Genomic DNA, 25,742 nt, shown 5'->3' with positions numbered 1-25,742 from the left:
TACGAGAAACTGCGACACCGTTGAAAGAATGGAGAAAAATATGTGGAAATAATACCATAAATAATTATCATATATGAAGAATGAATTTTCACAAATTGATTAAAGCCAATCTTAAAATGATTAAACAAACGCCTGTTTGCGACTCCTCAGTGCACACAAAAACATAACTTGGAGAAATAAATACGGATATGTTATTTAAAACCACCTCGAATATGTTGTTAATGTTATGAAATGTTTTCTCATAAATGATGCGGTAAGCAGGAGGACAGAATTACGTCTAAACTGACGTATAAGCCCATCCGCTGTATGAGGCGTTTGTTTACTTTCCGACCTCAGACATGATGGAGTTCATAAGGGTAATTTACAAATAAAATACCCCATTATAACAATGGACTTTATCTTTATGTATTTATTATATTACCTACCCCCTCAGGCTGATTTTGGAAAAGGACATCAACCCTTGTTTGGTGTTTTTCCCTTATTTATCTAAAACAAATGACATGATAAATTACTTGTGTTTGTGTGTGTAAGACTTGTGTTTCTGATCAATTCAACCACCGACACCTGTCTGCTCTCACATTCTTCTATTCTGCACATTTGGGGTGGGACACAATAAATAAAGCTTCGCCAGTTTGTTTGTTTTATTGCACAGTCAAGACATAACAATAACGGCATCATGCTGTTCCAGGTGTGTCGTATGCATGTACATTGAAGTTAAATAACAGTGTGAAATGTAAAATAAGTAGTAGTTTCAAAACAATGTAACAGTGGCAATATATATAGCAGCAGACACGCCTTAGTGCAAGTTAGGTGTCAGTATTAAAAAACAGTGGCAATATATATATATAATAACAATAGAAAATCGTTACCATTCTTATTATTGTGGTCTTTAATTTTGTTATAGTCCTGCCTGAGTTTCTTTATTTTTACCCGGCATCCGTGTGCACTGTGCACGATTCCCAGCTCAAGTAGCGAACATCGCTCAAAACATTTGGAGTTGGGAACTGCTTTCTGTAGAAGCTGCTGCATCCCGTCCTTGGAGTAAATTGCCAGAAGCGCCGACACTTCCTCATCATTCCACCGCTCCGGTGTTGTAGTACGTGTGGTCATAACTGCTTTAAAGTACAAACAAACCACTCGCTCAGGTGTGGATGTGGTTTTGTAGCGAGGAAAAAAATGGCTGCCTAACAAAACAAATTCAGAGTCTAACAGGGCGTGGTTTGCAATTCGCCCAGCCAATAGAAATAGAATAGAAATTGGCACTCTTTTGTCACCAGGTTCGTACCACCTCTCTAGCAGGGACTAAAAAGTACCAAAAGAGTTCCAAAAGAGTTCCCGGCACTGAGTGGTCCCGGCGGTGTGAACGCGACATTATTGGTACTAACGGAACTAAAGAACTGAAGTACCAGGGAAAGTCCTGCGGTGTGAACGCGGCTATAGGGAACTTAAATATAGTTGGGGAAAGTACATGTTAGCATAATCTTGACTAAAACAAACCGATGTCATTCATGTACAATTGAATATCCATGCCATAGCACACTGCTTACTGCATGGCTATTGAGACACAAAGCTCACAAAGGTGAGAGTGGAAAAACTGGTTGGCATCCATCCGGGCAAACCTAAGGCTCTCTGAGCCCGACACAGAGCCATCCTCAACCAGGCTGGGCAGTGACACTGCAGAGGAAGACTCAGAGTGATGTTGATGAGCCCATTGGCTGAAAGGGTTTAGCAAAATGCCCTCTGCATTTTGGCTAAACCCTTTCAGTCAACGGGCTCTTGCTTGAAGGAAGGAAGAGTTGCATGTTTAATGGGACTTTTTGGAGGGAGAAGGGCTCTTTTCATTTAACATTTTGAATGGGACTTTGTGCGAATTTTTGGATGGGGGGTGCATTTTTGTGGGGTTGGGGGGGATGAGTAATATTTAACTCAACATTCCTGTTTTCGTTCTTCAATGAAACAAATAATTGTTCAATGAAATAATTAAAACTTGTTCTGTTAAAAATAAATTCTGTTGAAATGTTATGTTTTTTGTTTAATTTTGCATCGAATATTTCCAAAATTCCCCAGCTTAACTTTCTGGAAATGTACCGGAAATGTTCCGCCCCTTTGCAATCCTAGTTAGAGTACATTAGATGACATTAAGGCTTTATTTTCGGTAAAATTATAGAATTTTCATTCAAATTAAACATCTTATTTAAGTAGTCATAATGTAATTTTGTTTAATATCTTTCCACTGCCTCTTCCTTTCTTTTGCTTTTCTCTCGCTGATGTCAATTTAACCCCCCCATTATTTCTATTTTGTAGTATATTTATATATCTGGTATGCTTTTAACTCTGACAATAAATATATACAAATTATTGTTCATCGTTTCAGCCAAATATTAATTAAGTTTAGCTTTGGTTTGTTTCCAATTGTTTCACATAGGCATGTGTTATTAATAAAATGTTTTAGTTTAATCTGACTAGCGCTAAAAAAAAGGATTGCTCCTATGAGAGCCATTATTATTGTTTATTTTGGATGATATTCGCCTAATAATTAGTTTTTCATATTAACCTGGGTTTAACATACCCATGGCTTTTCAATCGAGAGCTATTATTGTTAATGCCCAGATATACCGATAGCGCTTTTTGTCGATTTTTGAATAGATTTAGTGAATGTTGATTATTTATTCTTTTATGATTCTTGCCTGGATCAAAAATAAATATAATTAGGTGATATTGTTCCCACTGTTGGGTAATAAAAACACTGTTGGGTAATAAAAACACTGTTAGGTAATCGCATGGACATTTTATTAAAAGCCATGACAGCTGGTCTGAGGTTGAACCGCATTGGGTGTTATTGATCAGTCTCAGGGGCCTGCTCTGGACCTTACCTTGGTGTGTAAAGAGGCAGCTGTGGCTCCTGCTTTCGTTAGGAGGGAGTTGTGGCCCTCGGTCCCATTGCAGACCAGAACTGCTCTTCGGCAAAGCAAAGCAAAGCTAGCATTTGGCAGAAAAACAGATTGAAAAACAGCAGTTTTGTTCTTGCAAGTTCGAATGTGCTGTCGTTTCCCCACTGGTTCCTGGGAGTCTATGGGAGAATATATTTTATGAATCCCAAAGGTTGTAACATATTGTTCTGTGTAATTACTTTTCTATGAGATTTCATTTCCGTTTAGTTTTTGTAATGTCTTGATGGTCTTATAACTTCTTTAACATTCATATAACATCCCTGCAGCATGAACATTCCGACCCTCAAATCTATTACTCGTGTGGTGACTTTCAATTTCAATTTTTTTCACTTTCTTCAGATCCGATACATCTCCCAGACTCAGGGCCTGCCCGCCGAGCATCTGCTGAACAAGGGGACAAAGACCTCTCGCTTCTTCTCCAAAGAGTCCAGCACTCCCTACGCCTCCTGGAGACTCAAAGTACTTGCACACAACAAGCACAAACACAAACAGATGGAACATGCAGGTTATGTGAGAATGGACATCATTAGAGAGTCCATGCAGCAAGGGACATAAAATACAAAGTGGCAGTACATTTGCAACAGGAAATGGATCCATAAGCTTTTCAAAACAAGACGGAGCCAGCAGGCCCTGAGGAAAGCTCCGGGAAATGTGAAGTCGTGTTTAGACTACCTGCTGAGCTCACTGTAAATACATGTATAATACATTTGAGCCTAATGTTTATCTTTCCAAGCACTTCCCAGCAAACACCCCACTGCCCGACACTCTGACCACACACGTTTACACGTTTAATTTAGATTTGTATGTTTCTCTATAATACATGAACTCTCTCCAGTTCTAGATGTGTTAGTATTATATATTTTAAATGTTTTCTGTTAAGTGTCTCGGCTCCTAATCAAAGCTTATCAGCTTATTTTACATATCTCCATTGTATGTTATGATTGTACTTATATTTTTAAACTTTTTCCTAATAACATCATTTGAATTCCTCCTCCAGACGACAGCAGAGCACGAGAAAGAGACGGGTCTTAAATCCAAAGAGGCCAGAAAGTATATCTTCAGCTGTCTGGAAGACATCGCACACGTGAGTCCAAATTCAAATCGCCCTACACAAAACATGAGGCAGGGTACACTTTTCAGTTTAGTAAGTAAAAAGCCAACATTAGGCTATGTTAGTTCGTGTGGCTGCACATCACCACTGAATGATTTAGTCAGTTGTTAACACGCACCATAGCTTTCGACATTCATGAGTAGCCCACCTATTACTGTGTTTAAAAACTATTGACTTCTAGACGACGAAACTGGAATTGATAAAAGTCATTCCGGCACAACTCCAATAATTGTGACACCTGTTGCCCTGCATGTTTCTCACATGACGTGTGTTTCTCTCCCTGCGCTCCCGCCCCTCAGGTGAACTTGGTGCTGAGTCCTGACACCGGGGACATGCAGGCAGAGAAGGCTGACCGGAGGGAGTTTGTGTCCCTGCTGAAGAGCATGCTGCTGATCAATGCTGAGGACAGGACTGTTCCCGCCAGCGTCCTCAATCACCCCTTCCTCACCATGACCCACCTGCTGGACTACCCTCACAGCAACCAGTAAGGCTGCAATTTGACATGGACACAATACGTGTTGTCTTTCCTACACGCTCTTGTCTGCTTTGTATTTTTTTTCCTGCAATGTTGGCTGAAGTTTTATTTCCATTTATGTAATTTGCCTCCTCTCATTCTCTCCAGCGTGCAGTCATCTTTCCGCATCATGGACATGTGCCACGCTCGGCCCAACAACTCCGTTTTCGATGTTCTGAATCAAAACACCATTCATTTTTCAAGACCCCCTGTTGCCCCAGCAGCCTCCTCTGGCCTCCCTCTAGGCTACAGCAACATACCAGTGCACGCTCAGGTGAGATGGTGTGTGTGTGTGTGTGTGTGTGTGTGTGTGTGTGTGTGTGTGTGTGTGTGTGTGTGTGTGTGTGTGTGTGTGTGTGTGTGTGTGTGTGTGTGTGTGTGTGTGTGTGTGTGTGTGTGTGTGTGTGTGTGTGTGTGTGTGTGTGTGTGTGTGTGTGTGTGTGTGTGTGTGTGTGTGTGTGTGTGTGTGTGTGTGTGTGTGTGTGTGTGTGTGTGTGTGTGTTACTAGAACTTTTTCTCTCTAGTTAGACTTGGGCATGTTTTACTTCCTGTATTGCATTGTGCCTAGATCTTGCCCATTCACCGATGACCTAATATCACCCTCTTTAAGGTCAAACGTGTGACAACATATCATCTTAGAAATGTTCTTAGTTGTTCTGCTACTCAAGAATGATAGCTTACCTTCTTTCCCTGTATACATCTTTGTTCATATTTTCCCTTTCTACGTTATATTTGACTCACCATCTGCTACTCCTTTCTAATGCAGCCGATGAACCAGTCGGCTCCCTCAGTGTTGCATCCTGGGATAGCTCTAACGACTGGGAATGGTCAGTTTGCATGCACAGACTCCTTCCCACCTGCCCTCCTTCTTTGTCCTCCCCCCATGCAAGGTATGCACACTGCACACATTACAATGACAACATAAAACATTTATTTGTAGTCATTTCATGTTTGTTATCTTAAAGATTACATTTAAAGTGTTCTTAATTGTTATGCACAGCCTTTTTTGTTTGTTGTATGCTTGTTTATTTTCTTTTTACAAGGTAACCTCAACCAACCGGCAGGGTACTCTGTTCCCATGGTTACCCAGGCCCCTCCCATACAGCCCTTACCAGTGAGACCTGGTGTAATTGCTCAGGTAAGACATCGACCTAAACATGGGTTTAACATCTGACCCCTGACATCAGGCCTTGCTGTGGGGGCGGTCAAACAGATCATGGGATCAACACATGTATGTAAGGTCTCCTCTTCTCCTCTTCTCCCTGCAGCAGGCGTGGTCTAGCCGGGGTCAGCAGCTGCTCATCCCAGCAGCCTGGCAGCAGATGACTACAGTGGGACCGCCGCCCTCTCACCCCCCTCCACCTCCTCCCCAGTCCTCCCTATCCAACGATACCGCAGCCGGCCCACAGAGAATCAGCGACTGGGGGTGAGTCATCCCGTTCAGTGTCAGACAGACTTGTAATATGGGAAATTCCAGGTTGTAAAACTTCCACGCATCAACATTTTGGGTTGGATTCAGTTTGTATGCACTAAAAAAACAAGTTACAATTGGCTTTCCGAGACAAACTACTATTGACTTTCTTTTAAATGTCTAAAAAAATACAAAAAATTCCCGTTGGTAAACGTTCCACATGACACTTCGTGTTACCATAGTAACACACTGTCCAACTGTTATGGTGCGCTCACCCCGGTTGAGAAGCGAAGATTCCGCCCGTTATTGTGCAAGTTTTACACTCAAAATAACGTCATATAGACATTAATAAAGTAGCAACTTTATTTGCAATGTCATCATAGACGATCTGTGGTTTGTACACATAAATTTCTGAACAAACACTTTCTGTTCATACATGGGGAGCTGTGAGCTCTGTGTGCCGTTGCCCAGACCCAGAGACCAATGCTTTGTTTCTTAGTTCAACAACAGCACCACAGCGTCACTCTCGCTGCTGATTGGCTCGGCGAGACAGTGTCACGCGAGTTGGGCGATCATCATACTGACTTTATTGCTAATCACAGCGGGGGGGGGGAACTCTCTCTGCGTCGGTGTAAACAAACCATCACTGTTGCCGTGTGAAGGCAAAACAACACTGAAAGCACAAACAACATTCTTTCAATATGCTTAATAGGGCTGTTGAAATGAATCGTTTCTACGATGCGATGCGGACGATTCTGCATCGATACAGTGACAGAACATAATCAATTATAGTCTCATAAGGTTGCTTCTTGATTTTCCGGCCACGGCTGGACAATAAAGTTTTTTTTTCTGTCACATGAAAATTAAATCGGTCAGCGACGCAGAGGTCAAGGAACAGAAGTGACAGCGGCACAGCGACAAGCAGTCTGCTTTCTCCAGCAGCACCAGTCGAGAACCAGCAGCAGAAGGACCCGCTCTGAATCAGTCCGTGTCGCTGCGGCTCAGAGACACATGGATTTATGTTTTTTTTTAATACTCGCGTTATCGTCATGTCAGGTTTCTGGTGGATTGAATCAAGTCTTGGATTGCAGAGTATGAATGTCCTCTTGCTATTTTCAGACGATAAATACGTGTGTAAAGTTTGTGAAGGAAAAAGCTTCCGCGATCACCGTCTCCTCTCTACTGCTCCAAGCCCCGCCCCCTCCCTGAAAATAATGAATGACAGGCTGATAGTGACCCGATAGAAACTTTATTACTCACTTAAACAAATGAAGCTAACTTAATCTCATACATTCATGGGATTTATGCAACAGTAAGACAGAGGATGTAAGTGTGCACCCACATGCTGTTGTAAATACTCGTGTTGTCTGCTGTGTTGAGACTCAAGTCCTGTGTGTGATGCCACATTCAGGACCTTCAGTGTCTTCTTTAACAGAAGACCGTAGAAGCTGCAGCTCGACTGCAGAAGCATTAGTTTTTGAGGATGGAACAATTTCACACACAGATATAGGGAGGCTAGACCTTGATTTATTTTAGCTTGTAATTTAATGTCAAGTCATTTATGTTATTGATTTCTGACCGAATGGTTGACAGGATAATCGTAATGGAACCGTGAGAACGGTGAAGATGCACAGCTCTAATGCTTAACCAGGAGAGACATTTCATAAAAAGCTGGGTTTTTATTTTATTTCGAATACTTGTTATAAATTGAGACGGTTCTATTTGCTTTCATCAAAGCACAGTATATTCTCTATTACTGTTGCTTATTGTTAGCCACGGTCTGCGTTATCTTCCTCTTGCACTTTTTTGGTACCTTTTTTTAACATAACATTTTTTCCCCCACAGCAGCCATTACACTTCAGTGATGCAACAGCCTCTCCTGACTAATCAGATGCAAGCACTCTCTGCCCATCAGCCAATCAACATTGGCATAGCTCACGTTGTGTGGCCGCAGCAAGCCAATAAGAGGAACAGACATAGTCACAACAGGTGAGATGTGCTCCTTGTGGAAATGAATCTGCTTTAATGTTGTATGGATGTCTAAACCAGTGGTTCTCAAACTTCTTTTTTCAATCATGTTCCCCCTTTGAAAAAAATATTCCGCCAAGTACCCCCTGATCAGCGCAAACACAATTTGTTAGGGACAAAATGCCGATATAAAGAGGTCCAGTACAGCGCTGCACCATCAGTGTCTGATTTATTAAAACAACAACCGTTTAACTGAGAAACACTTAAATGCTACATTTCAAATGTTTACAATCCATCACTAAATTCATGGTTAACCAATTTTAACATCATGCAATAACACAATAACACTAAGACGACATTAGTTGCATTGAACTGATCTTTTTAATCAGTTGTACTTAATTTAGTGAGAAACATGGGCTCGTGCTTCACTGAGGATCTTTGTCATTCTGACAGGGAGGCAACTGCAGCTATTATACTTTGCGTTTTGAAATATGTGTAACTCTGTTATTATAAAACGCACACTGAGCAAACTTCCTTACTTTCTCTAAAATTGGTATATTTATTTATTTTGGGGCGTGGGGAATGAAGAGAAAAAAATATATGAGCATTTTATGAGCATGGGATTTTGACCCCTCATAAAAACATTATGCATAATGCTGCGCTATACTTTGCGGCCACACGCCGTTGCCAAGCAACGCTTATTGTTTAGGTCCTTTGATAAGCAGGCAGTCATATAATTAACTAGAACTAGCTAGATCTGATAGATTTGGACATAGACGCGAGTGAAGTATAACCGGACGCGAGAGAGAGATCAGATCAGCTGCTGCTGACGGAGAACACGCAGCTCTGCATGATCACAGCTCCGCCGCTGTGACGGACCGGTGAGTGGAGCAAAATACACTAAGAGTTAGACCTAACACACTTAGTTAGTTTATCTACTCTGGAACTAGTTATAAATATATTTATTCTTTACTGTCGGGTCACTTATTACAGGTTCAGCGAGCTGCACGAGACTGACCGGCTGTCAGGAGAGGGAGAGGAAAAGGGAGCACCCCGTTTACATTTCCCATTTGATTATCCAGAATTACTGTCAACGTTTGAATAAAGTAGTTAATCTACTATTAGTAGTTTGTTTAAATGCATTAATTAAGTTTTTTTTTTTACCATTAACATACAATTAATCTCACGTACCCCCTGCAGTACTCTAACGTACCCTAGGGGTCCGCGTACCCCCATTTGAGAACCACTGATCTAATACATCAACTGTTCTGTTTTAAAGGAACCTGTCCCACCCCAGAAACATCCATACATCAGTATGTCGGACCCCCAAGATGGCCAGTGTTGTTGGACATGCAGTGGTCCCCCGAGAGCAGCCTCAGAGGGAGCCGCCGCCGGTGCAACCCGTAGTCCCTAACGCAGAGGAGGAAGTGAGCTGCTTCAAAGAGGCGGCGCCGAATGGGAACAGCCAGCAGGACCGGTCCAATCAACCGCAGCGCCACGTGGCCGTTCTGATGGGGGACACACCGAGCCCTGCTGCCAGTGTAATCAGCATCCGCAGTGACCTGACTGACGGGGAGGAAGAGGAGGACGAAGAGCCTCGGAGGTGCCGTCTGAGGGGGTGAGTAACATTACATGCAATGGACATGGGATGAATAAAATGAACCAGTGATCTTAATCTTCCAACATGTGTGATCCGTGTGATAACGACTGGAGAGCGTTAAAGTTCAGATGTGAAAATAAATCACACTTCTGCTTGTTGTACAAAAAGGGAAGCACACACCTGTATTGCGAGGACAATCTAGCAGCGCTCTAACTGCACCATAAACTACAATTATATTGCTACTATAGAAACAACAGGGTTCGTACGGGTGCTTGAAGTCCTTGAAAGTGCTTGCATTTTGGGAATGGTGCTTGAAATTGAGATAAAGTGCTTGAAAATGTAAATGCTTTACTTTTACAATAAATTGCTGTCTGACTGAATAGTTCGCTTTTTAGATTAAAAGAAAAGAATTGCTTCGCTTCTACATAAAACAGCCCCGCTGCGGCCTTCCCGCGCTATGCGCGCGACCTGCAGGTGTGTGTGTTACGTGTGACCTGGGCATTCTGATGAGAGATAGATGACTGTGTGCCAGGAGGCTGCCGTTTCAAGTTTCAACGAGCGTTGGCTAGAAGACCCTTACAAGCCATGGCTAAGACGAGGGTCAAGCCCACGAGTAGCCTCCTGCAAAGTGTGCAACATAACGATGCGAGAGTCTGCGCTGACGAGCAACATGAAAGGTACGCCGTAGTAGAGCATTTTAGATTAGGCTAACGTTGCATGTTACGTTTGTTTAAGCTAACGTTAGCGAGCTGAATAGCGAACTCCATGAGGGATAATAATAATTGCAGGGGACAATGAGAGGAGCGTCCCTATGTTGTGTGCGTTACAGTCGCCATCGTGTGGTCTTCAGAGGATGAAGCACTCACGCCATTTCGTGTTCTAGTCATGAAATATAATCTATTGATTCGACACAGAGCGATTTTGAAAGCAATGTATTTCTACTGGTAGTATGTTTCGTGCCTAAACCAAATGTGACTTGCTCTATCGAAATCAGTCACATTGACCCGAAGACACATTTTCGTTTGTATTACTGGTCTGGGGGAAGCTCGCGAGTGTTTGTGTGTATTGTGTTTGTGTACCGGGGAAACACTCACAAGAAACACCGGCTGTTGCTATGCTTGCTGTGACGTTACATTAGTCCGTTCTCCGCTTGTAATTATGCCGAAGCTTCAAAGTTGTATTTATCATCTGAATTTGCCGAAACAAGTTTAATATTCAGAAAGCCAAGACTTTGTTTATTTGAAAACAGATGAAAACAAACTGTCTTTTATATAAAATTGAAGTATTATACAAGTAAAACTACATGTTGCTTTAATCCCATGTAATTGTAGAATGAACACAGTCTTCCTTTGAAGATGTCTAAGTCAGGAGTCTTGAGTAGTCAACATTACCTAAAGTCATTGGACACATTTGTACATATTATTTTCCACTTGTTTCCATTGTGAGTCTATTTTTATGCAGCTCTGCGTGATTTTGTGGCTACAATTCAGACTAATACACTACCAGAGGTGGAGAAGTACTCAGATATTGTACTTGAGTAAAAGTACAAGTACTCAGATCTTGTAGTGAAATTATAAGAACTCAGATCTTGTACTTAGTAAAAGTAGAAGTACCACAGTGTAGGAATACTCTATCACAGTAAAAGTCCTGCATTCAAAATGTTCCTCAAGTGAAAGTAGAAAAGTATTCTCATCAAAATATAGTGAAAGACAGTAAAAGTAGTCGTTGTGCAGATTGGTCCATTTCAGAATAATATATATGATATGTTTTATAATGATTGATCATGAAAGTGTTCTCAGAGCTGGTGAAGGTGCAGCTAGTCTGAATGACTTTGTAGACTGCAGGGTAGCTGGTGGATTTACTCCAGGTGGAACTAAAGACTGATTTAACACGTGATTATATTTCACATCATTCATCCACATCTGTGAAGTCACTAAAGGTATTAAATACATGTAGTGGAGCAAAAGTACACTATTTACCTCTGACTTATGTTTACTGCCAACCTAAAAGTACTTCAAAAATAGTAATCAATAATGTATTTAAAAGTTATTTGGCTTATTGTTTTATATCGGCTCAGACAGGTTATATGGGAGGCCCAGTCTACGTACAGATCACTCATTTTGAAATATTAAACTAAAAGTTTTCTTTTCTTTAACTTTAGAATGCTATCACGAAACACACATTTGGTTGTTTATAGCATAAAGAACATGTGATTTAATGTGAGGTAGGGAAATAATCATTTGAGTATGAGTATGTGTATATAAATATGTAATTTACAACAGCTGTAAGATGCTTGAAAAGCTGGAAAATGCACCTTGAAAATGCTTGAAAAGTGCTTGAATTTGACTTTGGAAAAGGTGTAAGAACCCTGAAACAATCTTTTAGGATTGATTTTTCCTAGATCAGGTTGAACATGCACATTTATCAGGGTGCACGAGGCTAGTTTGTGACAAAGCTTTTGCAAACAAGGAGGGAAAAAATGCTTAAATGTGAAATGTTTTTATTTTAAAGTATAGCCTTTTCTGTTTTGGCACAATTTTGATATAGGCCCAAGGGTGCAATTATTCTTTCATCATATTTGATGCCTTTAGGCGATTTCCCTACCGCCTACATATATTTAAGTTAATAAAGATGACAAATCATATTGAATGAATAGACCTAATACAAAATGTAATCTAAATCGCTTTATTCACATTCAGGATTTTATTTGGGTTGGTCTCATAAAATATGACGGCAGACATCTAAAACTTAATTCGGAGAAACTAAAAAAAAGGCTTCAAAGAAAAAAAAAATCTTTTTTACAGCCCTTGTCAAAAGTTATAATATCTATAGATCTCAGTAGCTGAATGTTTGTTTATATTAATTGTACTTTACTGAGCCTAAATAACTCTAACCAATGTGTTGTTGTCCGTAGGTGCAAAGAGGAGTGTGTGTGTGAGGCATGCAGAAACACCAGTGTGTCTATGGAGAGAGTGTGTTCCCTCAGCAGCCCCGACAGCAGCCTCAGCACCAGCTCCTTCGCCTCCAACTCCCTGCAGTCCAGCCCCTCCATCTCCCCCTGCAAGAGACCCAACAGGTAGCGTGTCCTCATATTGTTCTCCAAACACACTCTTTCTTTCCAGTCTCGTTAACATGACTTCTCCTCTGTGTTCAGCATGTCCGAGGATGACGGCCACGAGAGCGGCTGCGACACGGTGGAGGGCTCCCCCACGTCAGACACCTTGACATCCCCACGTGGCAACAGTCCCTACCGTTACCTAGACAACAGTAACCACAACAACCGCCCATCTTTGGCTGCCATGGTCGCACCACTGCCTTCCCCTGCAGTGCAGGGCAGGAGCCCCTGCGGCGTCAGGACCATGGTGGTTCCCCCAATGAGAGTGCAGAACAACAACAGTCACGGGACAGAGGAGCGCACTCAGAGAACAGGTCAGAAACAGGAAACACATATTCCTCTTTGTAATTATGGACTGAATGACTTCTTATGATGATATACATGTAGGTGTGTTTTCTATTGTTAAACTCGTTTTTCTTTCTAAGCTAAGAGAAATACTCTCATTGAAATGTTTTTCTGTGTACTACTAACACCCATAACAAAAATGTGTCCTCATCATGCCTGCTGTCACCTGTGCTTTGGTGGTGTCTGCTCCACAGGTCATATGGAAGCAGTGGGGGCATACCGCCCCCTAGTGGGTCATAGAGGCTTTAACAGGTGATCAAGAGACACCAACAGAGAACTGGCCACGTTACCAAAACCTCAAAAATGCATCCAGAACAGGCCGTGCTAACATTGCCTGAGATGCCCTTTTTAGGACTTTCCCTCCATCAAAGTAGTAGTTTTATTCTAAGAAAGGATTCTCCTCAGCTGGGCTGATTAGGATTTACAACTTTGTGTTAAATCATTTGGGATCTTCTTCCAGCTTCAGTATTTCAAACAAACCCCTTCCTTCTGAGAACACCTGCATGCTTTTACTAAATCAGTGATGCAGAATTGTACACAGTAGAAGAAGAGAGGAGGTTTATTTTAAAGAGACACATTTCCTGTTGGCTCCTCGGAGTGGAGGGAAAGAAGGATGCATTTCATTTGGTGTTGCGTCAGAGCTATTTCTCTGCTGGTTCCCTAAGGCACTGATCTGACATCAGTTTCACCTTTTTAATTTCCCAAGATGTCGTTTTCCTTAATAAACGGTGAAGTGAATTTAAAACTGATACAGATCAGAGTCAGCTTTGCTCCCATCGGGACATTTCTGAGTGCCAAAAATCTCTGTTCCTTTTTCGTTGTTTATGATATTTTGTCTAAATCTATGATACTGTGTTGAATGGGAATATTCTCTATTCAGCAGTAGAAGATTATTTAATAGCAGCAGAATTGACAGTCACCCTGGTAAGTAGCAGCATTTCTAAGCTTAGTGAACATATAAAGGTGTTGAGATATTATAAAAATGTATGTTTTTCACAGAACAATGCACACAATTGTAGCAGTCTGTATTTGTGGGGTATCTCTCCGTGAGACACCGTGTGTGAAGCAGCCTGTCACTAAAGATGCTGGGCGGGGAGGGTTTCCTGTAGGGGGGGGGGGGACATGTTGTCCAATAAGCTTAGCCATCATTCTCCAGAAACCATTGTATTTATGGCTGTTATAGAAATCCAATGAGCAGTGTACTGGAGAAGAAGGAAGCTTGAGTGAGATCTTATATCAGACAAACTGAAGGTTACAGTACGCACAGAAGTGAAGTTTTAAAACTGTCCTCAGTTCTGCATATTTAACTGATTCATAGACTGGCCATAAAAAAAAATTCAAAATATGTCTACACGTTATAAAGGGTTCTTGTGCATGTAATTGGTCTGCAAAGGCTACAATCCCTGTGTTCCCTCCAGAGGGAGTTTCTCTCCAACATACATGGTGATGTCACTACGTAACACTCAAGCTTTTATCAGCTAGCACTCCAACATATTGTACTTGAAGGGGCGAACATTCCCAATCCCGACACGTATCTAAGCAGTTGACCAATCACATCAGAGCCAGCCAGCTAACCAATCAGAGCAGACTGGGCTCTGGTTTCAGACAGAGGGTGAAAAGAGGTGCTGCAGCACAGGCAGCATAAGAAAAATAAAGAGCTTTTTGAACATTAAAGCATGGAGACATTTCACAGGGGGACAAAAGTGCAAATATGAACCGGAGAATTAGCTTAGTATGTCTTCTTTAAATTCAGTTTTAAGTAAAAAAAAAAAAAAAAAGAAGGACATTATAATAAGTATGTATAAAGTCTAATGCGTGAAAATGTACTTTTTAAATAAATGAATTGGCTAAAATTATTGTTGCCCTCAGTGTTTCCCCTAGGATGGAGTCATAGCAGCGGTGCTAAGGCACGTGGACCCAGCATAATGTGAGCGCGGAGCGCGTGGAATTTCTTAGTGCGTGCGAAGTGCGCCCCGCCGATTTGTTTCTATGAGTCTGCCAGCACAAGAAAGGCTCTTGAGGCCTAGTACCAGGGCCGATTCTAGCCAATTTGCTGCCCTAGGCGAGATTTTATATATAAAGATTAAATGAAAAATCTCTACAAAAGACAAATACACTACAAAAACAGAAACTTATTGACATAGGTAATATACGTCAAAATGGCTTCAAATGTATTGTATGAACATGTTTTAATTGGGGGGTGGGTGTCACATCCTCTAGGGGGGTCCGGGGGTATGCTCCCCAGGGAAGATTTGTTTGAACATTTTAAAGTAAAATGCTTCAATCTGGTGCACTTTGAGCACACAATTACTAGAGACCTGATCTAGGGGGTAGAACTCTAAAACACCCATATGAAAAAGATCGGTTTACATTTTAATAATCAAATAAGTATGTGAACATAACCAATAACCTACCGTAGCCAATAACAAATAAATGTAACTTATTTTATTTTTGTTATTCATTTATATCTTATTTTACCTTAACACTTATTTATTTATGCATATTTTTGTATCTCTCCAACTTTAAATGATATTTTTTGGTTTACTGTCCTATAGTAGACATTGGAATGATTTCAAACCTGTTTTTATTTATCCTAATAATTACAAAGGTGTGCCTTGGAAATATGTTTACATAATTTGTGGTCAAAACATTTGAGACCCACTGAGATAACTTAGACTAAAATTAATCTAAACACTCAGAGTCCCTAACCTCACCTGAGCTGTTTATCTCTCTCAGTCTCAGCAGAGGACTCTCCCTCTACCTTGTTGTTGAAACGGCTCCTTATGTCTTTTAGAGAAGCTAGCTAGTATCAGATGCTAACAACAAAAATACAAGTAACCACACAGAGATCGGTATGGAAGTGGCCATGTCGGCAGGCCACATCATGTAGACAGACAGTCACCCTGTGTGAGGCAAACCCACATTCGCGCAGCGTTGCGTTCACAATACATCATTTAAAAAAAATCGCCAGACCAGCAGGCCACTTAAAAGGCCAGGCCATCGGGAAACCTCCTGGTCCTCCTGATGGCCTGCCTATTACATACAGTGGCAATGTCTCAAGATTTAGCAAAATACACCTTTTTGAACATACAGCAACACAAATACTACAAATACACATAACAAACAATCAAAAAGGGTCGGCACTTATTATTATTTATAAAAATAAATATATATATATCATTATTTATAAAAATAAAGAAAAATTACATTTCTTTTTTTTGGTACCTGGCTGGCGCCCCCTAGCAGCGGCGAGCATATTTCAGCAGCGGCATAGCCGCCGCTATTTGTATATAGGGAAAACACTGTGCCCTTGCCTTTAACTTCTGATCCAACCACCTTATATAAACTGTCATATTATATCTAAAGTTTGAATATGGATGAATCCTTAAAGGTGGGGTAGGTAAGTTTGAGAAACCGGCTCGAGGTACACTTTTTGTTATATTCCATGGAATGCTCTTAACATCCCGATAGCAATGCATATCTTAAGTGCTTTGACAAAAAAATCCATAAAAAATGTCATCTGTAGAAGCCGTAGTACTGTAAAAAGCACGACCAATCATGTGAGCCGGCTCGGCTAAAATAACTGGATGGCCTACCTGCCTGTCAGCCTTCCTCTGTGCACAAACTTATCTCGTGCCCTCATTGGTTATGTGCGCGTTCATGTGTTGGAGGAGGGGCTCTGTGAGGAAGTGGCCGATATTTTCAAATTCTAGCGCACTCGAGCTGGTTTCTCCAAAATTACCTACCCCACCTTTAAAGGTCCCATGTCATGCTTTTCCCTTGTGTGTTATGAAGGTTTTTATGCATGTAAACGGTCTGCAGAGTCAAAACCCTCAAAGTACACCCTGTAGGGAGTAAAACTCTAACACAGAAAATACCTCCCCAAAACGCCTCGTTGGAGATACGTCATTGTCCATTTGATTCTTCCGGGTACGCATCATGTCATGTCATCCCCGGAACGAAATGGACCAATCCGTGGAGCCGTTACGTTACGTCCGCGGAGCCGTTACGTTAAGCCCCCGCTGATTGGTCCAAATTGACCAATCCACGGACTTCCTCACACACTCAGTGCAGGCAGCTCTGCTGATCTCTCCTCCCTGGCTGCAGGCTGATAACAGACAGTTGGGATTGCGGCGAAATTCTCTCTGCAGACCCATTCTCACAGCGTCTATCAACCTTTTTCTTTCTCAATATCAAGCCACACTTATCGTTTTTACTTCGGCTGTGACTTTGTGTGTGCTCAGGGTGAGTTTGGCTGTGTTTCGCTGTGTATCGCTAAACAAGGAAATCACACCTCCACGGAGCTCAGCGCGATTCACAACGTCCCGACTGGTCCCGACCAATCGGAGCACACTGGGCTCACAGGGAGGGGGGGGGGGCAAGAGCTGCAATGAGCCGTTTAGTGGAGAGAGTGAATACACATACTTTATAGAGATGCTGTATGCGAAACCAATGTGAGTTTGGACAATTGAACAATATAAATCTATTCTAGTAGACCTCAACAATGGAATTATGATCAGTGGAAATGGCCATGACGTGGGACCTGTAAACAAGAGTGATGGAGATGTTATTCTCCATCAGTAAAGCTAACGTATTGTTTGGCAGATGTTAAGAATTCAACTGCTAATTCTTAGCATCTCCAGTGATCCTATGATTTAAAAGGAACAGGGTTTTTTCGGTTACAAAATATTTTGGATGCAGTTGCTGCCGTGTGAGAGCATTATGTGAAGATTAGCTTGATTGACTAATCTCCACATTTTGCTGTCCCTTCAGTTTTGCCTGCTTTTTTGTGGAATGCAAATTCTGTTTGATAATCTTTTTGCCCTGCATTGCACAGCCCCCTCAGAAATGTTCAATTTATCTGCAGATTGGTGCTGCTACATTTATTGTCCTCCATCAGCACTCAGGAGAACACATTTTCAAATTCATAATTGTATTTCTCCCGTGCTAATTACTTTAGGGTAGCTGAGATTTTTGGGAGGGCCACTCACATCTATGCTAGTCTGTTCGGCTTTTGTCTGCCTTGAAAAGCTACTCTGAGGACACAATCCTCAAATATGTACTATATTTAAAGCAACTACAACTCATTATCACAAATGCAATGTTGATTTAACAATTTCATGTTTATATTATTAATGTAGCTTGAGAGGCATCTTGATCAGTTATTGTAATGTATGCTAATAGGGCTGCATCATTTAGAATAAATAACTTATTGGATTTCTTTTTTTTTTACACATTATGCACAGTATTGGGGGATTGATTATTTAGCAACATTTTTCTCATTTAAATATATATTATATATAAATAGTGTGATTTAAAAATAAATAAAATAAAATGTCCCTCTGTACTTTGAAATAAAACCATTCAAATGATCTACACAATCATCTAACTCTACTTTCTCTCTCTTGTGCATGCTTGTATTTGTTTTAGTTTTTCTTTCAACTTGCAGGCCATGTGGACTAAACCTGCCCCCCTTTTTTTTGTATAAGTATACTCTCCTTACTCACTTCCGTCTTCTCTCTGTTCCGTCCTCAGAGTCCTGGTCCCGCTCCAAAGGGCGCTGCAGCCTCATAGGACAGAGCACTCCCTCCTCCTACACCCTCCTCCCATCCGCCCCCCTCCTTTCCCGGCAGCAAAACATGAGTGGGCACCAGCAGCAGCACCCTCTGGGCTTTGGACAGGTCAGTTCACTTCCATCCTTTGTCTGCATTTACATAATGGGGGATTATGCTGTAGCCGGACATCTATTTAGGTTGCCTTCGTAAATAGTCACTCCGAGCGGCAGAAGCTGGACCCTTCTGGAATCTCAGAGTCCCGTTTCAAAGCTGTTTATAAGTAACATTTGATTATTTAGAGCAGCTCACTGCTTGAGAGCACTAATGGTGATGATATTTACCTTATGTAGTCCCGCCCCTTTTCCAACTTCTAGTTCAAACACATATGTCAGTTCCGTATGTATGTGTGGTTTTACAGTACCACATCCATCCTCTGTAATGGCGCATTTCCACTGCAGGGCCTCGCACGGCTTAGTACGGTATAGTTAGGTCTTGGTAGGCCAGGCTCACTTTATGCTGCGTTTCCATTACAGTTTAGGAACTGGGGCAGTAACTATAGTAACGCAGTGTAGGCGGAGCCGTGATTTCATCTTCAATGTGAAACACAAAACCAACATCAGCCGTTAGCTGTTAGCCCTCAGAGCTCACAGCTCCTCATATCTGTTCAAAAACTAGACAAAAGTTAAACAAGTACAAACCACAGACTGTGTGTGTCATGGAGAATACAGTTGCTGGTTTATTTATGTCTGTAGGCCGTTGAGTGTGGACGGAGCATATACAACGTTAGCTTAGCCTGGTCGATCCGATCTCCATTCAGAAAACACGCATTTTAAAAGGTGTTTCGCCTGCCGTCTGTCTGCAGACTTGTCAAAGCATTAATTCATGGTGTTTACTAACCGGTATCAGTATGTTGTTGTTTCGGCATCATTTAGAAACGTGTATTACAATTAAATCACGGTCAAATATGTTCATCTTGTTGTAGTTGTAGCTCCCTTGCCAGCGATTCTCTCTAGTTTAGCATACTCAGCCCGGTTGTTGGCCCGGAAAGAACCTGGATTTTGGAGAGCCAGAAAAACTGTGAAACAGTTCGTTAGCCGGAACTACCCCTAGTGGGTTTAAACCGTGCTACGCGCTGCAGTGGAAATGCGCCATAAGTGGCTGGTGGGATGTCATATGATGATGGCCCAAAATCTAATGAGGACATTTGTAATAACTCTAGTGCCTTTGGGTGTAGCTGGCTATGATATGAGGAACTACAATAAGTTGTAAATCACAGCAGCAGGTCAGACTGCATACTACAACTCATGTGGACAGTTTATAATAACTCACTGCCAGACAAAGGTCCACAGTGTTCACATTTATAAAAACAAGTTAATCAAGAGACTGAACTCAATTAACTTGTCATTGTGCTATTTAGCTAGCGAACAGCAGCTATCTAGCCTACGGTAGCCATCTATCCATCAAATTGGCTAGCGAACGTTAGAATAAGTGTTATAACTTAATAACTGTAAATTCAAAAGCTTTAAAACTGTTTATTTTGCAAGTAAGGTTTGCTAAAGCTGGGGACACTATGCAAAGTAGTGTCACTTAAGCTCTAACCACAAGTACCAACACATACAGTGGTTTAGCTAGCTAACAAACCCCATTACGTTAGCTTTAGCTGATGTTGCATCATATTCATCTGATACATGGTCAACTAACAAGCAAGAGGCATTGCATTGTGCATTCTACATATGAGTAATAGTTTTTGTTTCATGTATTTAAACTTATCTGTTTGTTTATCCATGTCAAGAAAAAGAATGCTCTGTTTCTTTAAACAACATCATCATCATGTAAGTGCACGGCGTCACATTGGATATACAAATGCACCCTTATTGAGATTGTATGTGCTTTTTATGTTTTATTTATCAAGGCAGCCTAAATATGCATCATTCTTTTGCCGGTCTGATAGTCATATGTTTTGACTTGTTTGTCTTTCTTGATTGGGTAAAACCTTTGTTTTAACAGCAGGCAGGGACGTAGAGGGATAGTTATAGCAAGGTTAGAAGAATGATACTGTGCTAAAAATAAATCTGGAGCCCATTGGTTGTTTAACCGTGTATTTATCCTATTTCCAGTATTTGTGCTAAGCTAACCACCTGCTAGCTCAAGCTTCATACAGAACACAGGCCTTAATCAACCTTCTGATTTGTTCTCACCAATAAAAGGAAATAAATGTTCCCTGAAACTGAAACCTTTCCTTTAACAGAGTGTTTATCATGATGTCTTTCAGGTGCCGTACGTTTCCAACCTCAGCAACAAAGAGTGGAACGGCAACTATGGTCCGCTGCGACCGCACGCCTACATCCCCCCCACGGTGCACACACACACCTTCACACACCTGCAGCACAGCAGCCCCACACACACCTCTGCCGCCCCGCACACACACACCCTGCTGTCCTACCCTCCCAACGCTCACCACCCACACCCCATCCTGCCCTCTCGCCCTCCCCCCCTCCTCCAGCACAGCTACGGTCTCTCCCACCCACAGGGCGGCGCTATAGTGCACCAGGTCACCCTGGGTATCAGCCACCACCCCGGACACCCGGTCCCCCACCCGCACAGGCTCCTCCCCTCCCCCACCATCCACCCGCACCACCAGCCCGGCTACGCCCACCACCACCCCCACCAGTTCAAGCCCCTGTTCCCGCCGCCACACCCGTACATGGCCTCCCCCGCCGCCTACACAGGCTTCCCTCTGAGCCCCACCAAGCTCAGCCACCACCCCCAGTTTTCCTATATCTGAGGAGCAGGGGGGGGCCGCAGCACTACCTTCTGGTGAGGAGGGGCAACGGGAAGTGGAGCGGCGCTGCCACCTGGGCGGGGAGAGCCAGCAGCAGAGCACAACACGGACACCTGTGAGGAGGAGGAGGAAGGTGTACAAGAAAAAAAAAGATTTTCAGATTTTGCGAGGACGTAGAAATGTAGGATCACGTCAAGGATCGTGTTTGATTGTCAGAAAGTGACGGACTTCCTGCGAGATCATGACAGTTATTAATCAAATCTTTATTAGAGAGCATCACAAGAGAGTATGATAAGGAAATTCTATAATTAAGAACGAGTCTGTTGCACATTACCTCCTGTCGTTCGTTCGTTTAAGAAGTGATCAGAGATCTACTTTTCGGCTGGGGAGGATTTGTTGTTGTTGTTGTTGTTGCTGTCAAGGTACCCCCCCCAGCCCCCTTTATCTTTGTTGCCTTGTAGCGCGTGCTCGCCGCTCAGACCGCTGTGTTCAGCCATCCCAGTCTGTATGAACAGGATTGGACGCTCCTGTTTTGTTTGGAGGCAGACTTTACTGCTGCCGTCGCCGTGTGCCTTACGACCAGAGTCTCTGACGTTACTTCAGGAGCTTTTTGGATTGTACATTTAAAAAAGGGGCTTGCAGCACTTAGCCTTCAGACTCTGAGCATGATGGGCTTATTGGATAAATAACGCTTGTGGTTATGTGTTTTTAATACTTTCAGTTTGCTTTCTAACTCAGAGTATGGATTTACTTTAACTAGAGGCTGCACATTTAGGGCTTTGACTGAATGAGCTTTTAATGTACATAAAAGAGTGATTTGATATTTTGATAATCAATTTCTATTCACTATCGTACTTAATTCATAACAGTATTGTCACTGTTTACTGTAACTGCAATACAATCTAGATAGCCTCTGGGTTGCTGTGTTTTTATAATTTAGCATTATTAGTTTTTTGGGAGTGGCATAGACTATGTTTTGACTTTTAAATGCTTCTCAGTGTTTGATAACCCATCTACTTACAGTATCATTGCTGGCCTATTGAGTGTTAGAGGTGTATCGGTAATTGTTTGAAATATTATTATTTTTTTGTCCATGTATTGAAGCCTGTTGTCAGTTTTTAATACATTCCTTCAGGGTGGATGCATAGCCTTGATTTGTTGTTGTGTTGTTGTTGATTTCCAGTGTGTAGTATAGCTGTGTCTACCCGTCATATCAGCTGGTATTTTACTCCAATCAGTACCAAAGACTGTTCATTAATCATTTCTATAGAAAGCATGGTCAATACTATTTCTCCGTTCACCTCCAGCGTACTGTTGCAAATTGGAATATATTGTGAGGTCTCTATTTAAAAATAAAATAAGAATGAGTTTGAGGTTTTTATTTTTCTGAGCTATGTTGGCTAATCGTATTTGGAATGTATAGATAATAAGCTGCTATGTACTGATTATCTGTGAACTTCGAGGAATAATCTCATTCTAGCCTTTTTGTATTGTAGTCCTGATTACTAGATGCAATAGAAGTGGCTTTTCTCTTATATAGTATATTGAATGCTATTCCTATATGCTAGTGCCTCTGTATATTGGCTTTGTTTTGAAGTGATTGTAAACTGCTGTAATGGAAGTTTTTTTTGTAATATTCTGTTGCTTTTTGGTGTGTGTGTGTGTGTGTGTGTGTGTGTGTGTTTAGCATCAGTATTTCAAACGTAGGCTGGGTTCACTGTTGGATTCTAACCGGTGTGTCGTTTATGTATTTTATTTTTTGATGATGACATGGCTTTTATTTCCGTTTTATTGGACTGTATTTGCAACTCTTCGTACTGTACAACTAGTGCCTTTCCTTAAACACGCGACTGACCCATATCAAAGCAGTCGCACACTTGTAGATTAGTTCCTTCCGAGGGGATCAGCTCCTACTTTCACGTCACAAAACCCCAAAGTTGTTTGTTTGTTGGACTTAAGACGAGGTCTCGAAACAATCCTCCTCTTCTAACAGAATCCTAAGAAAGTACAAGTCAGGGAAATGTTGTATTGCGCTCACCAAGAACAACGTGCAGTACTCAAAGACACAGGGCCTGAATATACACACATGCAAAGCTTTATTCTCACATCGTGAATGTATTTGTGACACAACTCTGTTTTGGGTTTGCGAAGGACGGCGACACATCGCTTTCACTCGTCTGGTGATTGAGATGTTGATGGTTCTTGGATGCAGCTATTACGTAGGGAGATATCATCACGTGTTCTCTGTCTTTCAAAAATGCTTTACGCATCAATTATATTCAAAGTGTAGGTCTACAGTTGTCCCCTCATGTACAACGGCTGCCACATGACAAAGAAAGGCTCAGTGTCTTTTTATAACACACATATAATCCTTATATTTTGGGATAAATAAAAAAAGTTATATTTCTACAAAAAAGGTGGTAGTTATAGCAGGAAATGTGCTTAAACACAAAAACCGATGTTTCTAATTATTGACGAGAAGCTGAGCACATGTTTTTTGTCATGGTGCTTTTCTTTCTGTATTGCATTGTAATGGTTATGTTGCTTAAGCAAAGGGTGTGCTTTGTGTGCTCGTCTAACATGCTACTGTGTTGACGATGCTTAGCCAGACGTGAGGGTGCACCGTTCAGCAGTGCAGCCTGGAGTCATCTTTAATGTGTGGCACAGTAATCTGTACTTTAATCTTCTGTTTCTTTAATCCCGTGGCGTTCAGCCTCGCGTTGATTCTCATATGGCTCCAGTCTTTGTCAGCTCAGCACCTGCGATGAGATGAACTCACCTCGGTGTTCCCCCACCACTCTGGCTTGATTGCTTATAATCCCCCCACCACGCCGACGGATACATCATCAGAATAAGCAGAAGGTCATAGATCTAAAGCCAGCAGTCCTGAGTAACACATTGGGATGAAAAAAAGGATCGGGTTAAATTCATACACAATATTTCAGAGTTTAGGGTGCTTTCAGAAATTAGGACCAGTTTTCACTCCGCTACTTGAGTGGTGCAGGAAGGAGTTCTAAAACCCAGAAATGAGTTAGCATTTCATTACTTCCGATTCCCCCGTCTCCAAGTAAACGTTTCTTTTAACGTGTTTTTCATTAGACGCCTGAAATAAATGTTGTAGTCAACACAGGCTTTAGAGATTTTCACGCTTTGTTCTATGACGTCAGTAAGGACACACTCGTGAATGTCCCAAGCTTCTACACATCTATAAAAAAAAAAACAGCTGTTGCTAACCGCTAAGTGACTTAAAAAGGCTACTAAGTGTCCTCGCACAGAACATAAGTCCCCTTTAGCTTAGCGATGGTTAACTTCCAGGTCCCGTACAAATATACATCGTAACTGCATTACTCTATTTTCACATCACAAAATCCTATAGTTGTTTGTTAGTTGGCATTCGATAAGTTCTGGAAACATATTTACAGAATCCTAAGAAAATCATGGAATGTTTTATGTGCTCAGAAAGAATGAATGTGCAGTACTTAAAGACACGGGGCTTGAATAAACACAAATGCATGACACATCCACCACAAACATAGGACTGAACATCTCATCCGGGTTCTGGGCTTAAAAATAAGCTGTGTGAAATTTGACTCCTAAAACATGTTTTAGGTAGATTTTGTACCACGACTATAATTATCGGGTTATTGTATTTAGACACAAATATGTAGATATGATTCGCTAACATTTAAACTGTTACTGTTATAAATATGCGTAGATCTTGTGTGGCTTTATGATTTAATTTTTTTTGATTTAATTGTATTCTTTAATGCTACACTAGTTTGACAATGTAGCAACTGCACTGTGCAATATACAAAAATATGAGGACTGGGAAAATGATTATTGTTTGGATGTAATAATGTGTGTCTTAGCAGTTACGGTCATTTTTCTTTCCCCCCCCCCCTCTAGTTCTCAGTGAGTTTCAATGTGACCAGGCCTTATGTACCTTGTCACACAAAGCGGGTTCCTTCTTGGTGACTCTTTATTAGTGAGTGTCAAATTATTAATTGATGGTGTACTATGTCAGGATTCACTTTGAATTAAAAAAAGATCTTTTGCTTCAATCGCTGTTTTCTTTATTCTTATCCATGTCGATTACCGGTATTACCGTCAGATTCAAAGTATGTCAGTAATATTGAGACATAATAAATAAGGCTAATATAAACATTGTAGCTTTCTGCCTAAATGAGGCCAGCATTTTAGTTTTTAGGGTTATGTTGATTTTAAGTGTTCCAGATGCCCTGAACTATCAAGTGATAGTTGTGTACAATTCAGTAATACATTACAATTTAGGGGCACATTTAGCCTATGTCTTAGAATGTAAATAATATATCATGTTCTGATTATTTATGGGGGATTATTTAAGCTACAGAAGGGTTCATCGTTGAAGTCT

The 25,742-nt window shown here is 41.5% G+C and overlaps 1 protein-coding gene across 2 annotated transcripts in view; it reads left to right on the top strand.

Annotated features, from left to right (window-relative positions):
- Window positions 1–25,413, top strand: part of LOC117448310 (homeodomain-interacting protein kinase 3-like) — a 60,941-nt gene extending 35,528 nt beyond the window's left edge. Inside the window, exons 6-18 of one of the 2 annotated variants that reach the window (XM_034085550.1) lie at window positions 3,291–3,410; window positions 3,949–4,035; window positions 4,362–4,546; window positions 4,685–4,850; window positions 5,343–5,466; window positions 5,620–5,714; window positions 5,845–6,002; window positions 7,836–7,976; window positions 9,235–9,573; window positions 12,470–12,631; window positions 12,710–12,984; window positions 18,551–18,696; window positions 20,843–25,413. In XM_034085550.1, coding sequence (XP_033941441.1) covers window positions 3,291–3,410; window positions 3,949–4,035; window positions 4,362–4,546; window positions 4,685–4,850; window positions 5,343–5,466; window positions 5,620–5,714; window positions 5,845–6,002; window positions 7,836–7,976; window positions 9,235–9,573; window positions 12,470–12,631; window positions 12,710–12,984; window positions 18,551–18,696; window positions 20,843–21,355 — 2,511 coding nt within the window. In that variant the 3' untranslated portion in view covers window positions 21,356–25,413. Of the gene's footprint in view, window positions 1–3,290; window positions 3,411–3,948; window positions 4,036–4,361; window positions 4,547–4,684; window positions 4,851–5,342; window positions 5,467–5,619; window positions 5,715–5,844; window positions 6,003–7,832; window positions 7,977–9,234; window positions 9,574–12,469; window positions 12,632–12,709; window positions 12,985–18,550; window positions 18,697–20,842 lie in introns of both variants that reach the window. The other variant, XM_034085549.1, reaches the window with a different exon arrangement.
- The last annotated feature ends 329 nt before the right edge of the window (window positions 25,414–25,742 follow it).

This window comes from Pseudochaenichthys georgianus, chromosome 6, assembly GCF_902827115.2.
Source record: "Pseudochaenichthys georgianus chromosome 6, fPseGeo1.2, whole genome shotgun sequence".
NCBI classification, from domain to species: domain Eukaryota; kingdom Metazoa; phylum Chordata; class Actinopteri; order Perciformes; family Channichthyidae; genus Pseudochaenichthys; species Pseudochaenichthys georgianus.
Note: the sequence above shows the minus strand (reverse complement) of the source record. Positions and strands in the feature narration are given on the sequence as shown.